The 13,223-nt window shown below is 42.9% G+C and overlaps 1 protein-coding gene across 1 annotated transcript in view; it reads right to left on the reverse strand.

Moving 5' to 3' along the window:
• Positions 1-9,056, reverse strand: part of LOC131236832 (serine carboxypeptidase-like 35) — a 29,856-nt gene extending 20,800 nt beyond the window's left edge. The window contains exons 1-3 of the mRNA XM_058234304.1: positions 8,681-9,056; positions 1,326-1,433; positions 275-463 (exon numbers count right to left, since the gene is read on the reverse strand). Of these exons, the coding sequence (XP_058090287.1) occupies positions 275-463; positions 1,326-1,433; positions 8,681-8,933 (550 nt within the window). The 5' untranslated portion in view covers positions 8,934-9,056. The remainder of the gene's footprint in view (positions 1-274; positions 464-1,325; positions 1,434-8,680) is intronic.
• Between the last annotated feature and the right edge of the window lie 4,167 nt (positions 9,057-13,223).

The raw sequence follows: 13,223 nt of genomic DNA on the forward strand, positions 1-13,223 counted from the left end.
TTTCAAGCATCGCTTTTAGACTAGGGGACTTGGATTGACACGTTTGGTCTCAAGTCCAGTCGTGACTCACCCGAGTTGAGTGGGAAGCGTATCAGCCTGACAAGCCGGACTCGAACGGGATCAGGCACAACCAAGTCCGAGTCGACTTGGATCAAGCCGTATCGGACTCATTGGAGTCTAAAAAGTTTCAAAGGCTAAACTCCTGTGATAGCTCACCACCCGTTTTAAAAAATAGTGGAGACTGGCTAAACAAAGAAAGAAAAGAGAATGATACCGGCATAGCTCTCTCCAGCAATATAGAAATCGTGGGATTTGAAAGTGGGAAACTTCTTGAACCAGCTAAGCAGAAAGGCATGTGCATCATCGGCTGTAACCTTATCCCCTAATTGCTCTATATCCTCTGATTTGTTTGTGTAAGAGAAGCCCACTCCTACTGGTGATTCCACAAATAGAAGATTTGCAACTGCAGTCCATTTCCCCAATTAACTAAATTAAACTCATCAACTTGAATAAAGAAAAATTCAAAAGGCACGCAATCCTTGGACCAGTGAAGTGAAATCGTAGTCCTGCAGGTGGGCCATGTGGTCAGTGTAAGATCAACTTCAGCAACTCACTACGTCGCCCATGACCAGTTCACATCATCCAACCCACTCATTACGTGCGCCCGCCCGACCTTAAGGAAGGTATACACCAAAACTCTAGTAGGCCGCGACATGTAACAAGTCAGGTGATTGTACATTGCTCCCTGTGGTGTGTCCCACTTGGAATGATTCTTGTACAGTGAACATGAGGAAGCTCACCAGATGTACAGTTTGGATTCTATGTATACATCACAGGTGGGCTCCAAGCAGCTCAAACCTAACGTAATCACCATACACTTGAATGCAGGTGATCATTCGCCCAGAAGAAATAGGAGCTAGTAACCACTCAGAACTGGGGGTAGATGGTGCCTTCATCTACCGGATTGATGTGCAGAGGACTATCAACGGCTGGGCCGAGGTTGTCCTAGGCCTGGTTTTTAGCTCAGCCAGCCAGTTCATGGAACTGGGCCTATCCAGACTTCATAATTGCTAGGGCCAGCCCCCGCCCATTGGAGGCCATTACACCCATTCCCCATTTTTTGGAAATTCAAGCGAGATAAATGACCACATCGGAATTAAAAAAAAAAGGGGGGGCTGCATTGTCCTAGGTCGGGTCTTGTTCAACCCAATCCGCCCAACCCAGCCCGACTTACAAACGTGTTGGGCCCGAGCCCAGCCAGACCAAAATCAGCCTGGCCTGACACACACAAAAAAGAATAAGAAGAAGAAGACCAAAGTGCCTGCCTTTGTTCCAAGAGAAGTTGTTGAGGACAAGCTCCGATCGGTTGTTTCTGATGAGGAACGGACCCAACTCCTGCGCGGCACCGTATGCAACAGATGAGCAGCCTGGACCTGCATTTCCCCATTTTTAAGAATACATTAGTAATGAAACCAGGTTTTATAATCAGAAGATTGGATCTCCAAGGGGGAGAGATATCCGGACCAGTTATTTGGTGGGTCCTAATCATGGATGGCCCATCGTCGAAAATTACATCTAAGAATCTTTACAAGCGACGGCCTTTGCATGGATGGTAAAAACGAACTGGTATACAGTCAGCATTCAACACATGAAACGTAATGGCTAGGTACATCCTTTTGTTGTGATTTTAATCTTTGGGCCATTTACTGATAGGATCTGCTACATTAACGGCCTGGAACCACCGTCCACCTGCCAAATCTCAGTTCTCCGCAATGGGCAGGAGAAGTTGAAAACGTGATTTACGCTCATGTACTAACATGGTACATGATTTACGCTCATGTACTAACGTGGTACATGTTGGCTAGATCACGGCCACAAATCAGATGGGGCCTACCGTGATTTTGCCCTTTCCAGAAACTGGGTTTGGGCACACGTGCATGCGGTGTGCCCGACTGCTACGTTGGCATGTGCGTAGCACGTGTGTATCAAACCTCCTGCGATCAATCAGGAGAAATAGTTTATTGCAACCGCTCAAGAGGTGGGTCCCACCATGAACAATCCACAGATACAATCAGAGAATGGTAAAAGCCTTAAACATTCAAGTCCATTTTCTTAAAGAATGGTGGGGCCCACCCGTACGTAAAGAATGTTTTACACGGACCTAAGCCAGCAGACTACGAATACACTTCCGTAGTCCGCGGACGACCTACCTTGTATCCATTTCATTTTAGCTTTAACTCTCCGGACGAATACTACTGGAATAAAAGAGCACTTTGAAGCTTAGTAAGACAGAAAGGCCGAATGTCCCCACATAAATAGCAGCCTAAGATAACATTTAAAAAAGCTCACCATAACAACTTGTCTTCTCATGGCGTACACGGATTTCCAATTCTGACAAGTGGAGCCTATGGTTCAACAATATAAGCTTATCTCCACCGTTGGTGGAGAATAACACAATATATGCCAGAGTGGATGATCCCAAAGATTGACCTTTTTTGTTTAATGAGGACCATTTGCGTGTAAGAGTAAGAAGGTTAAGGGCTTGTTTGGATTGAGGGAAAATAAAGTAAAATGGATGTCTTTTTTATTTTTGTTTTTATTTTTTTGTTTTTTTTCCATGGTGAGATGTTTCACCGTTTTTGGATGCAAAGGAATTCCTGAATTTCAAATTTCAAAGTGTAATGATTGCCTAAATACTATGGGAATATTCTCATGAACTAAGGGGCCCTTTGGTACTACCAAATAAGCTACATTTTCTGGTTACCATAGTAAATATTTTTCTCCTCTAAGTAGTAGATAAGTAACTTATTTGAGATAAGTAAGTTTGGTTTAAAATCATTTATAAATAATGTTTTTTTTCTTAATGCTACTTAATCACTTCAGTTTAATAAGTAGAAATAAATTACTTAAGGCATAACTTGCTTAAGTAACTTAAGATCCAAATGCCCCCTAAGTATATGGTGACTTTTGTAAGAATTTTATTTTCGACTAAAAATATTATAATTCATAAGAATTTATTCTTAAAGTCTTAAGAAATCATCATTGAATAATTTTGATATTTTTTGTTTTCTTTTTCTCATCATCCAAACATGAGCTAAGACATTTTTCTTCTTCTTCTTTTTCTTCTTGGGGTTAGGTTGTTAGTACACACCAATGACAGTACACACACTCCATGTTAGCCAGCCCCACTAGGAATTGATACCTTTGAGCATAATCTAACAATAAGGATTTATTGACTGTGGGTCCTAACTGTCACAAAGAAGACACGTGTGTATACTGTGACCAATGTTTGTAGGAGGTCAGGTCCTCTACAATGTTTGAAGGCATAGCTCTCTCTACAACTTTGCCTGAGAGGCCCACTACTGTTTGTGTATGGAATCCTACTTGTCCATACGTCTTTTCACCAAGTGAGATGCACGAAAAATAAAGCCGGCTTCAACCATCGCGTGGCCCACTATGAGAATTTTGAAGTTTTTGGGTGGAGGTCCATTGCTTTCTACAGTGTGGCCTATCTAATGATTGAATAGACCTTACTTTTGGGTCATAACATCATCACGGTAGAGTTTATTAAATTTGGTATTTGGATGGCATATATACAACATGGTGGACCCACATACTAGTTGAATAAAGTTTATACCTGGTGAATAAGCTCTAGGCATTTTAATAAATTTTTACCAACTTTAATAATCTTAACACGCCTGTTAGCAGAGAGTTGCAGAGAGAGTTCTGTCTACAACGTTTGCCTGAGGATCTGGCCTCTTTATCACCGTCTCAGTTGAAATGTTTACAATTCAAAATTTCTTTGTGGCCAGTATTTACGCCCTCCTGGTTGATAGCTACACCCTTTCTCAGCTTTTAGTAATACAAAAGCACACATTGGCACTGCAGTGCTACCAAAAAGAAGAAAGTAGTGCAAAGAAGAAAGAAAAAGAAAGAACGTAGCTATCGACAATATTACCGTTAGTTGTAATTTTTTGAAAACGGTGTTGGCATGGACCACTGTAATCTGCTTTTCGTCTCAAGGCCTTTCGAACGGTTGGCTTCAAAAGAATAACAGGAATGATAGACGTTCAAGGCAGAAAAAGCATGATAACAACGATCTAATTAGTCTACGGTGGGGTCCACCGAATGAACGGTCACCAAGAGGAGTCGCATTGCCATCGACTCCCTTTCAAAGTTGAAAATATAAGTCAACCGATGGTTCACACTGGTAAATATGGACCCACAGCTGTATGGTCCCTCCTGAACGTGGTTTGGCTCATGACCACAACACCAGCCAGCTAGCTAATGTCAAAGCTCTGTGGGCTCCACCATGATGTATGTGTTTTATCCACACTGTCCATCCATTTTTCCAGCTCATTTGAACGGGTGACCCCAAAAATGAGGCAGATCTAAATCTCAAGTGGACCGCACCATAAGAAATAGTGGAAATTGAAGGCTCACCGTTGAAAAGTTCTCGGGGACCATAGAAGTTTTGGATTAAGCTGATATTCGTGTTTTCACTTCATCCAAGTCTGTGTGACCTTGTGATCAGTTTGGATGACAAATGAACAGCACTGTAAGCCCTAGGAATGTTTCAATGGTGGACATCATCATCCCCATTGCTTTCTGTGGTGTCATTCACTTAAGTTTTTCTTGTGCTTCGATTTTAGGCTACTGCTTTGAAATGAGCAGGAAAAATGGTTGGATGGTGTGGATAAAACACAGACATCATGTTGAGGCCCACGCTAGCTTGCTGATGTTGGGTCACCAGCCAAACCGCGTCCCTGAATAAAGGCTAGAGCGATTTTGCGGGAAGAGAGATAAAAGGGTGAATAGTTAAGCACGTGCCAAATTGGCTACGAGAACTAGATCTGGGGCAATGGTTAGGTGATTGAGACCGGGAACATGCAGTGACCTAGACATAAGGCCAATCAATACATGCATTGTGTGGGCGAGCTCCAATGAGATGAATGGACCACTAAAAGAGAACCGCAGACGGAAATCTGTTTCCACCCATTTGTGGAAGTTCTCCCACCACTAACACACATCACGCAGTTAAAAGTTGTTGGACCGGAAGAAGTCACTTTAACCACAACGGGTGCTAATAATAACGTCTCTTTTCACTCGAAATCCCAAAGAGAACGACTTTGATACTCCGGCAGAGTTTCATGGATAATACTCAGGCACATCCAACTTCATCGAAATTGCATACTTGCGTACAATTAATTCAAATTAAACTATTAAATTATGGCTATCAGTTTGCATGAATCATGAACAAAATCAAGCTTTTTTAATGATATGATTAACAGATTGGTGGGTGTCTCTTATGGTTAAAAAATAAAATATATAATGATCCTGTTTCAACAAGCAACTGTCCACTAATTGGTAATTAAAGTGCAAGGCAGATCGGCGGATCTGATTTTGAGACTGAATTTGGGACAGTAGGTTCGTATTTATTAAAGTAATTTGAGTTAATGAATGCCATTTGTACTGTGTATCAAGCATCCTATTCTCTGGGAGTATCAAATAACTCCCCAAGCTAAAAACCCAAGACCAAAATATTAGCTACATTGGTCTATTAAAACTAAAAAAGAATTTGAGACTGAATTTGGGACAGTAGGTTCCTATATTTATTGAAGTAATTTGAGTTACTGAATGCCATTTGTAATGTGTATCAAGCATCCTATTCTCTGGGAGTATCAAATAACTCCCCAAGCTAAAAACCCAAGACCAAAAGATTAGCTACATTGGTCTATTAAAACTAAAAAAAGAAGAAGAAGAAAGCTTTACACTAGTTGAGCATGATTTGGAACTCTGGAAGAATGAGATGGTTGATATTCAGGTACTCAGAATTGTATAAGTGGCATATATTAGCTCAAATTAAACCATCCATGTCAAGCAGCCACTTTAGGCGGGTGATCATCGCAGTAATGTTAGATTGGTTGAACAATCTTAACATCTTATTAGAGAATATATGTTTGCTGAATTTGGATTATTGGCTATCTCTCATCGCAACCGTCCAATAAATGTCCATCAATGGACAACTTAAATAACCATTTGAACAGTTTACTATCGTTTACTTGATGTTGCCTGTAAAATTTAGCAGCGCCGGTGTATCAGCCATCACGCTCTGCAAGAGTATCAAAACTTTCCTCCGCAGTAAAAGCCTAACGTACCCTAACCTAGTTATCAACCAATTCTTTCTGTACACGTGGCACTTCATTGAGATAGGACTGTTCATCTGCTGGGCCTTACAGTAGATGATTCCCACCCCCAAAACAACACTTGTTGGATATGATCACAGTTAGAAAAATGCGAACCAACGGTCAGCATTCAATGAGGAAAAGGTTCTCTTATCGGACGCGCATACCGACACTGCCAGTAGCAACGACGCCACTGGATAGTGCCTGTGGCCCCACCATGATGTATGTGTTTTATCCACGCCGTCCACCCATTTTGGACCATTATTTTAGGGCACGTGCACAAAAATTAGGCAGATCCAAATCTCAGGTGGACCACACCACAGGAAAATAGTGGTGATTAAACCACCAACATTAAAAACTTCTCAGGGCCCACTGTCTTATTTTCCATCCAACAAAGGAAAACACAAATATCAGCTTCATCCAAAACTTTTGAGCCACCAAAAAGTTTTTAACGGTAGGCATTCAATCACCACTGTTTCCTGTAGTGTGGTCCACCTGAGATTTGGATCCGCATCATTTTGGATCTGATGCCCTGAATGAGTTGGCAAAATGGATGGACGGCATCGATAAAACACATATATCATGGTGGGGGCCACAGAGAGTATGCAATCCGCGCGCCCTTTTTATCAGCCTCTGTATCTTTAGACCACTGTAGTTTTCGGGTATGGCCAAACCATGGTCGGGCCCAACAGGTGATAGGTACAAAACTTGTGCGCAAAACCAAACGCCAGTTACAGGAGGACTTGATAACTAACTCATGTGAATAGGAATTTAATACTGTACTCTAGCAGTGAAAATAATGCCGTCAAAGACTCCCACTTTCTGTAAAAAGACAAAAGGGAAGAAAGAAGATGTTCGCTGTAAAAAAGGCATTTCGGTTCCCAAAAACAAAGGCTTTTTCCATTTTATCCGAAATATAGAGTCAGATACAGTGTAACATCACTATAGGCGCGACGCTCCATTTGCTTTTTATATTTCCCTTTTATCCTCAATATATAATTCCAGGGGAGTTACTTGATGCTCCTGCTGCGCGTGACGCCTGATACGCGTGCACAAAGAAATGATACACGTGGCATATATTAACTGAATAAATTGTGGAGCCCACTGTCCTAATATCTTTTCAGCGGACACTTTGTTGTTTAAAAAAGGATGAATGGTTTTTTTTTTTTCATTTTCAACCGTCCAATAGATGACCAGAGATCCCATATTTACATAACTAGATAATATATTTCATCGGTTTTGGACGGTAAATTTGAATAAATTGAATGCCATGTATGCAATTTCTCGGTACTATCTAACTGCCTGCATATCATCCATCACACTCTGCCAGCGTACCAAAGTATTTCTCATCATTCTAACCAACCGTGCAGAGGCCAGTCAATCTACTGAGAAATTATCCCAGAGATTCCAGTCTATTGAATATCATACGCATGCACACAACAAAAGTATACTTGGATTGCATATAACACAATCCAGACCGTTAAAGGATGGACCTATTCTCGCTTGTACGAAATAACACAGAGATACTCAGAAAGAACCAAAATTATTAACTGGAACGCAATTAAACCGATGGACGCGATCACTGGATTTTAGTCCATCTAAGTGGGGCTCATGATTTAGACGGTTGAAAAGACGTAAATGAATGCCACGTGTACTGTCAACGTTGGAATAAGTGGGTTGTGCTATTGTCTGGCACCGAGGAGTATGGTGTAGTGCAGTCAATGAGAAATAAAAAAAAGAATCTCTTCAAAAAACGAAAAAATGAAAAGAAAAATCACATTATCGATTCGTTGGAGAGAGCTCCAAACGCCGAACTACGCATAAAACCGTCGAAGATCACAGCTAAACCGGTTTAATTCGACGTGAGACCGTTAAAACATCACGGACAACCGAGAACTGCTCTTTTGTCTCTCAAAGCTTTTATAACAGCTATAACCGCGTGCTCATTTCGCCGCTAAAGATAACGGCGTCATCGGTACAAACGAAGCTCAACCCGCACAACAAAAACTAACTCGAAATGAAAAAAAAAAAAAAAAAAAAGCGTAATATACAGAAATTAATAAAATCGCCAAAAAGTTAAATGCCAGAAAAAAACCATTAAATCCCCATTTTTTTTTCTCCTCCATTGAAAAATCATTAAGAATTACAGAAAAAGCGCATTTAATGGCTTAAAAATCGAAAGAAAAAACGTATAAAATTTTCTCCTCGGCCGAAAAATGAGACAGATCAACGAAAAAAACTTCGCATTTCCATTAAATCGTGGTAGATTGCCGTTCAGAAACCAAAAACTGGTTAAAAAGCATATTATATTTCAAAATCGAGAATATTCGTTACAGAATGCTTTGAAATTCATCTGATTTACGATAATAGAAAAATCTCAAAAAGGAAAAAAAAAAAAAAAAAACATCCTATCGATTTCAAAGAAGAAAATAAAAAGAAACCACTCAAAAACTCAGATCGTTCTCATAAATTAGAAAAAATGGAGAAAAACTAACCTCCATTGAGCCAAAGCACCAGCGGTTTCTCTGAAACTCCACTTTCCGCCTCAAAAAACCAATAGAACAGCGCCTTCTCGTCTTCTTGCCGGATTTTGACGTATCCGGCGTAGTGCTGGAAATTCACCGGAGGTTGTCCCGGCAAACCTGACACTCGGTCGGAATCTTTCGGTTCCTGACTCCGAACTTGCCGAAGAGATGAAACTGCCAAAGAGAATATCACAAAACGGATAAAAGCGCGATCAAACGCCATCGAAACTGCAAACGCCAGGCAGCGGTTTTCTTAGATCTCTCTCTGGAAAATGGAAGTTGGAGTGGGTTTGAAAATGCAGGGAGAGTTGGAACTTCTACAAGAAATAGAAGAGGAAAAGGCGAAGAAACGTTTGTTTTTAGCGAAATTTTATTTATTTACTTTATTTTTTACGCCCGGGAGATGATTGTATGTTATGCTTTTGAGGGCAGACAGCGTGGATTGCTCTCTTTATTGCCAGATTGCCCTTCTTGAATTTCTTTATTAACGAAGAGAGCCCTGGACTCTCTCGCAGTCGGGCGGGGAGGGACTAGGTGAGACTCCGGAACCACGAAATTGGGTGGGACCCTCGACTGTGGGGCCCACTTCGATGTATGTGACTACATCCACGCCGTCCATCCGTATTAAAAATCTCGTTTTAGGGCATAATCCAGAAAATGAAGCAGTTCCAAATTCCATATAGACCATAGTACAGGAAACATTGGTGACTGACCATTAAAAACTTCTTGTGGGCCAGAAAATATTTGGATCAAGATCATATTTGTGTGGTTTCTTCGTCTAGGTGTTTTTGTGCTTATAAATAGGTTGGATGATAAATGAACATTCCGGTGTAATCCATAAGGGTCTGTTTTGGCAGTGGGATTAGAAGGGATACTGTTTACTGTGGTGTGGTCCAGTCAAGATTTTTTTTTAGTTTCATTTTTGGACTCGTCCCTAAAATAAGCTTTCAAAATGGTTGGACAGTGTGGATTTAAGGCACATGCATCAATGTGATCTCCACACTCAGGGGTCACACCCACCTCGGTGGACCCGGGGTCTCACCTAATCCGCTCCTAGTTTGGGAAACGGACGGGCTACTGAGCCTGCAGCTAGCCGATGGCTATGGTCGGTACTCTGCAGACCCCACCATTGATAAATGCGTTTCATCCATGTCGTCCACCAATTCTTGCAGGTCATTTTACGGTGTATGCCCAAAAATGAGGTTGATCCAAACCTAGAGTGTACCGCGTAGTGTTGATTGAACTTCCACCATTAAAAACATCCCCGGGGCCCTATCCATATTAAACTTGTGAAGAAACATACCATTGAAACTACAAAAAGATTAAACACCCAAAAAGTAGTTCGGTGGACCAAGATTTTTAATGGCAAATACAGAGCTTAAGCTACTATAAGTTGAAGAATAACACCATTGAAGGATATCGTGATAATAATTTTGTTATGGAAAGATCTGATCCTTTAATAAATCCAAGGGTAAGCACCAAACTAATTTAACCAAGTGCGTGAACAACGTAGGTGATGCTCGTCCGACCCGGTGTAAGCATCCCTGAAGAGGTCGTACACCATAAAGGTGCTCTTACTTTGAGGTTGCAGATCGGAGTGACTTCAACACTCCGCTCGGAAGTGATAAGCTGTTTTCCTAACATCTGACAAAAGATGAACGATCCGATCACTGACGTCGATTGTAAGAAATCCAACCCGATAAGATAAATCTGACATCTTGCCTCGGACTTCAAGTAGAAGGTTTCCATAGAAAGATTCCAAAGCGCTTGACAAGTAAGAGGCTGGGTCCACTAGCTCGGTTCGGAATTTGACTCGAACCAAGAAAGTTTTCTTCAGTAAGCTAAATGACCAAGGCTGAGTGACGTGTTGTCAAGACGAGCCGAGCCGAAGCAATATGTTGAGGCAGGTACTCCGTCTGCTAAATTCAGAAAGTACCATAAGCGAACGTGGTCGAATACTTCGCTCCCAGATACACATTATCCGCACGATGTGCTACACGATCCACGGATTGCGTATGATATTGCCACGATCTCAGTATCCCGCTGATTGGGTAAATCGTGCCGACAATAGCAGGCCCGGACTGTCCAACAGTCAGGTATAAATACATTGAGACCCCACCACTACAGGTACGCAAGATCTGACATCCTCCATTACTCCCCACTTAGACCCAGATTCCCTTGACCTGACTTAGGCATCAGAGGGTCTCCCAGCTTAGCCAGGGTCACCTTTGCCTGTTCTCATTGTGTAGGATCAAGACGTTGCAGTAGTCAAGGGTTCGGGAGATTGAGGGGAGTGCCGACCAGATTTTAACCTCAACATTTTCTAACATTGTCTGTGGAAATCTGATACGAAAGGTCAGGTTCCTATTTTCAAATATAATGGCGAGAGGAAAGAAGAAACTAGTAGCTATGGAATCAGAGCCAAACGAGCAAACTCGATCTTATTCACTACTTCATGCCGAGTCAGCACTGGGGCCTTCCCAGCGTTCTCGCAACCGGGTGAATAAGTATCGAGCCATGCAAAATGAGATTCAGGCCCTTCGCGATGAAATAAACAGAATGAAGCAGCGGCAGGAACCACAGCCATACCCAATTCGCGAGGATCCCGTTCCCGAGCCGGTCGGACTGTTCGTAGAGGCTCACTCCGTGCCGATGAGTATGAGGCCCGAGGCACCCCATCACTCTCAGGCACCGCTTTCGGGTTAGAATCCTCCTCCGGTACAAGTTAGAGTCTCGGCACGAAATATCGCCACTCGGGCTCCCACTAACAACTCGATCACCTCGGCTCTAGCACTTACGGACCTCCGCCATTAGTTAGAGCGGAGGAAGGAAATGAGGACTCCAGAAATAGAAGATGCCCCAGAGATTGTCACTGAGAATAAAGATCCCTGCGAAGCGCGGTTTGCATAACTCAACGATAAGTTCTTAACCCTGGAAAGGAAGCAGCAATTGTCGACAGTTCTCACCACGGTTCAGGCGATGATGGAAGAGATCGAACCTCCCTTCACCTCCACCATCGTGAATGAAGTGATGCCGCAAAGGTTTCGGATACCTCCTGTCATCCAATATTCTGGGTCCGGTGACCCATCTAAGCATCTAGAAGCTTACCGTTCGTAGATGCAGATTCAGACAGCAACGGATGCGATGATGTGTAGGGGATTTTCTATCACCCTTATAGGATCTGCTCGGAGTTAGTACCGTCAACTCAAACCCAATTCCATTAGTTCATTTGCAGAGTTAAGTTGACTATTCCTTACCCAATTCATTAGTGGTAAGAGAAGTCGAAAACCCAACACTCACCTGCTCACCATCAAGCAAGGGCCAAAAGAGTCTTTGAAGGACTACATTACTCGCTTCAACGAGGAAGCGTTGTAGGTGGAAGACTACGATGACAAAATGGCGCTCTCGGCGGTGTTCAGTGGTTTGAAAGAAGGAAGGTTCACTTTCTCTAGTGGGAAGAACCCGCCAAAGACGTTAGCAGACTTCGTGGCAAGAGCTCAAAAATACACTAATGCTGAGGAGTTTACTAACGCCCGCAAGAGTGCGCAAGTAACTGACGCAGCTGGCAAAGGGAAGAGGCCTAGGAATGAAGAATCTCAGCCGACCGGCAAAGGGGCAGATGACCGCGCCCCTCACAATCGCCGACCGAGTCGGAGACGAGAAGGGAAATTCCATTCCTACACCCCCCCCTCAATACATCTGTCGAGCAAATCCAGTTAGATATCCGAGGAGAGAAACTTCTAAATTGGCCTGTCTGCATGAAGGTTGACTCGGAGCATCGAGACAAGAGGAAGTTCTGTTGCTTTCACCGGGACCACGGCCACAATACAGACAATTGTGTGGATCTCAAGGATGAAATCGAGTCCCTTATCCGCAAAGGACATCTGCGTCGATATACTAAAAAAGAGAGATCCGCTCGGAAGGAAGAACGGGACCAAGAACAACCGAATAACCCCACGGAAGAACTAGCTAAAATTCGCATCATTTTCGGGGGCTCAGCCAGTGGAGGGGATTCAAACAGAGCCTAGAAAACCTACTCTCGGAAGTCCGATCCCGAACACTATGTCCATTTGACCAAACAGCCTGGCAAGGAGCTCCGGATCAATCCGTGCAGCCTAACCTTTACGGAAGATGATGCCCTGATAGTCACGATGACTATAGTGAATCACAAGGTGTATCGTATCCTGGTCAACACCGGAAGCTCGGCCAATGTGATCTATCCCGAAGCTTTCGAAAGAATGGGGGTTCCCCGGTCATGCCTCAAACCCGTGAAGACCCCCTACATGGCTTTACCAGAGAGAAAGTGATCTCCGAAGGAGCCATTTTTCTCCCGGTAACTACAGGAGAAGGGCAACACCAAGTCACCCTTATGGTGGACTTTCTTGTTGTCAACGTACCATTGGTGCACAACGTCATCCTGGGCAGACCCTCCCTCATTGCAATGAGAGTGGTCGTCTCAATGTATCACTTGATGAGCTGAGGGAGGAATATGCTACCTCCAAGGCGACCAACA

The sequence above is a fragment of the Magnolia sinica genome, chromosome 2, assembly GCF_029962835.1.
Source record: "Magnolia sinica isolate HGM2019 chromosome 2, MsV1, whole genome shotgun sequence".
NCBI classification, from domain to species: domain Eukaryota; kingdom Viridiplantae; phylum Streptophyta; class Magnoliopsida; order Magnoliales; family Magnoliaceae; genus Magnolia; species Magnolia sinica.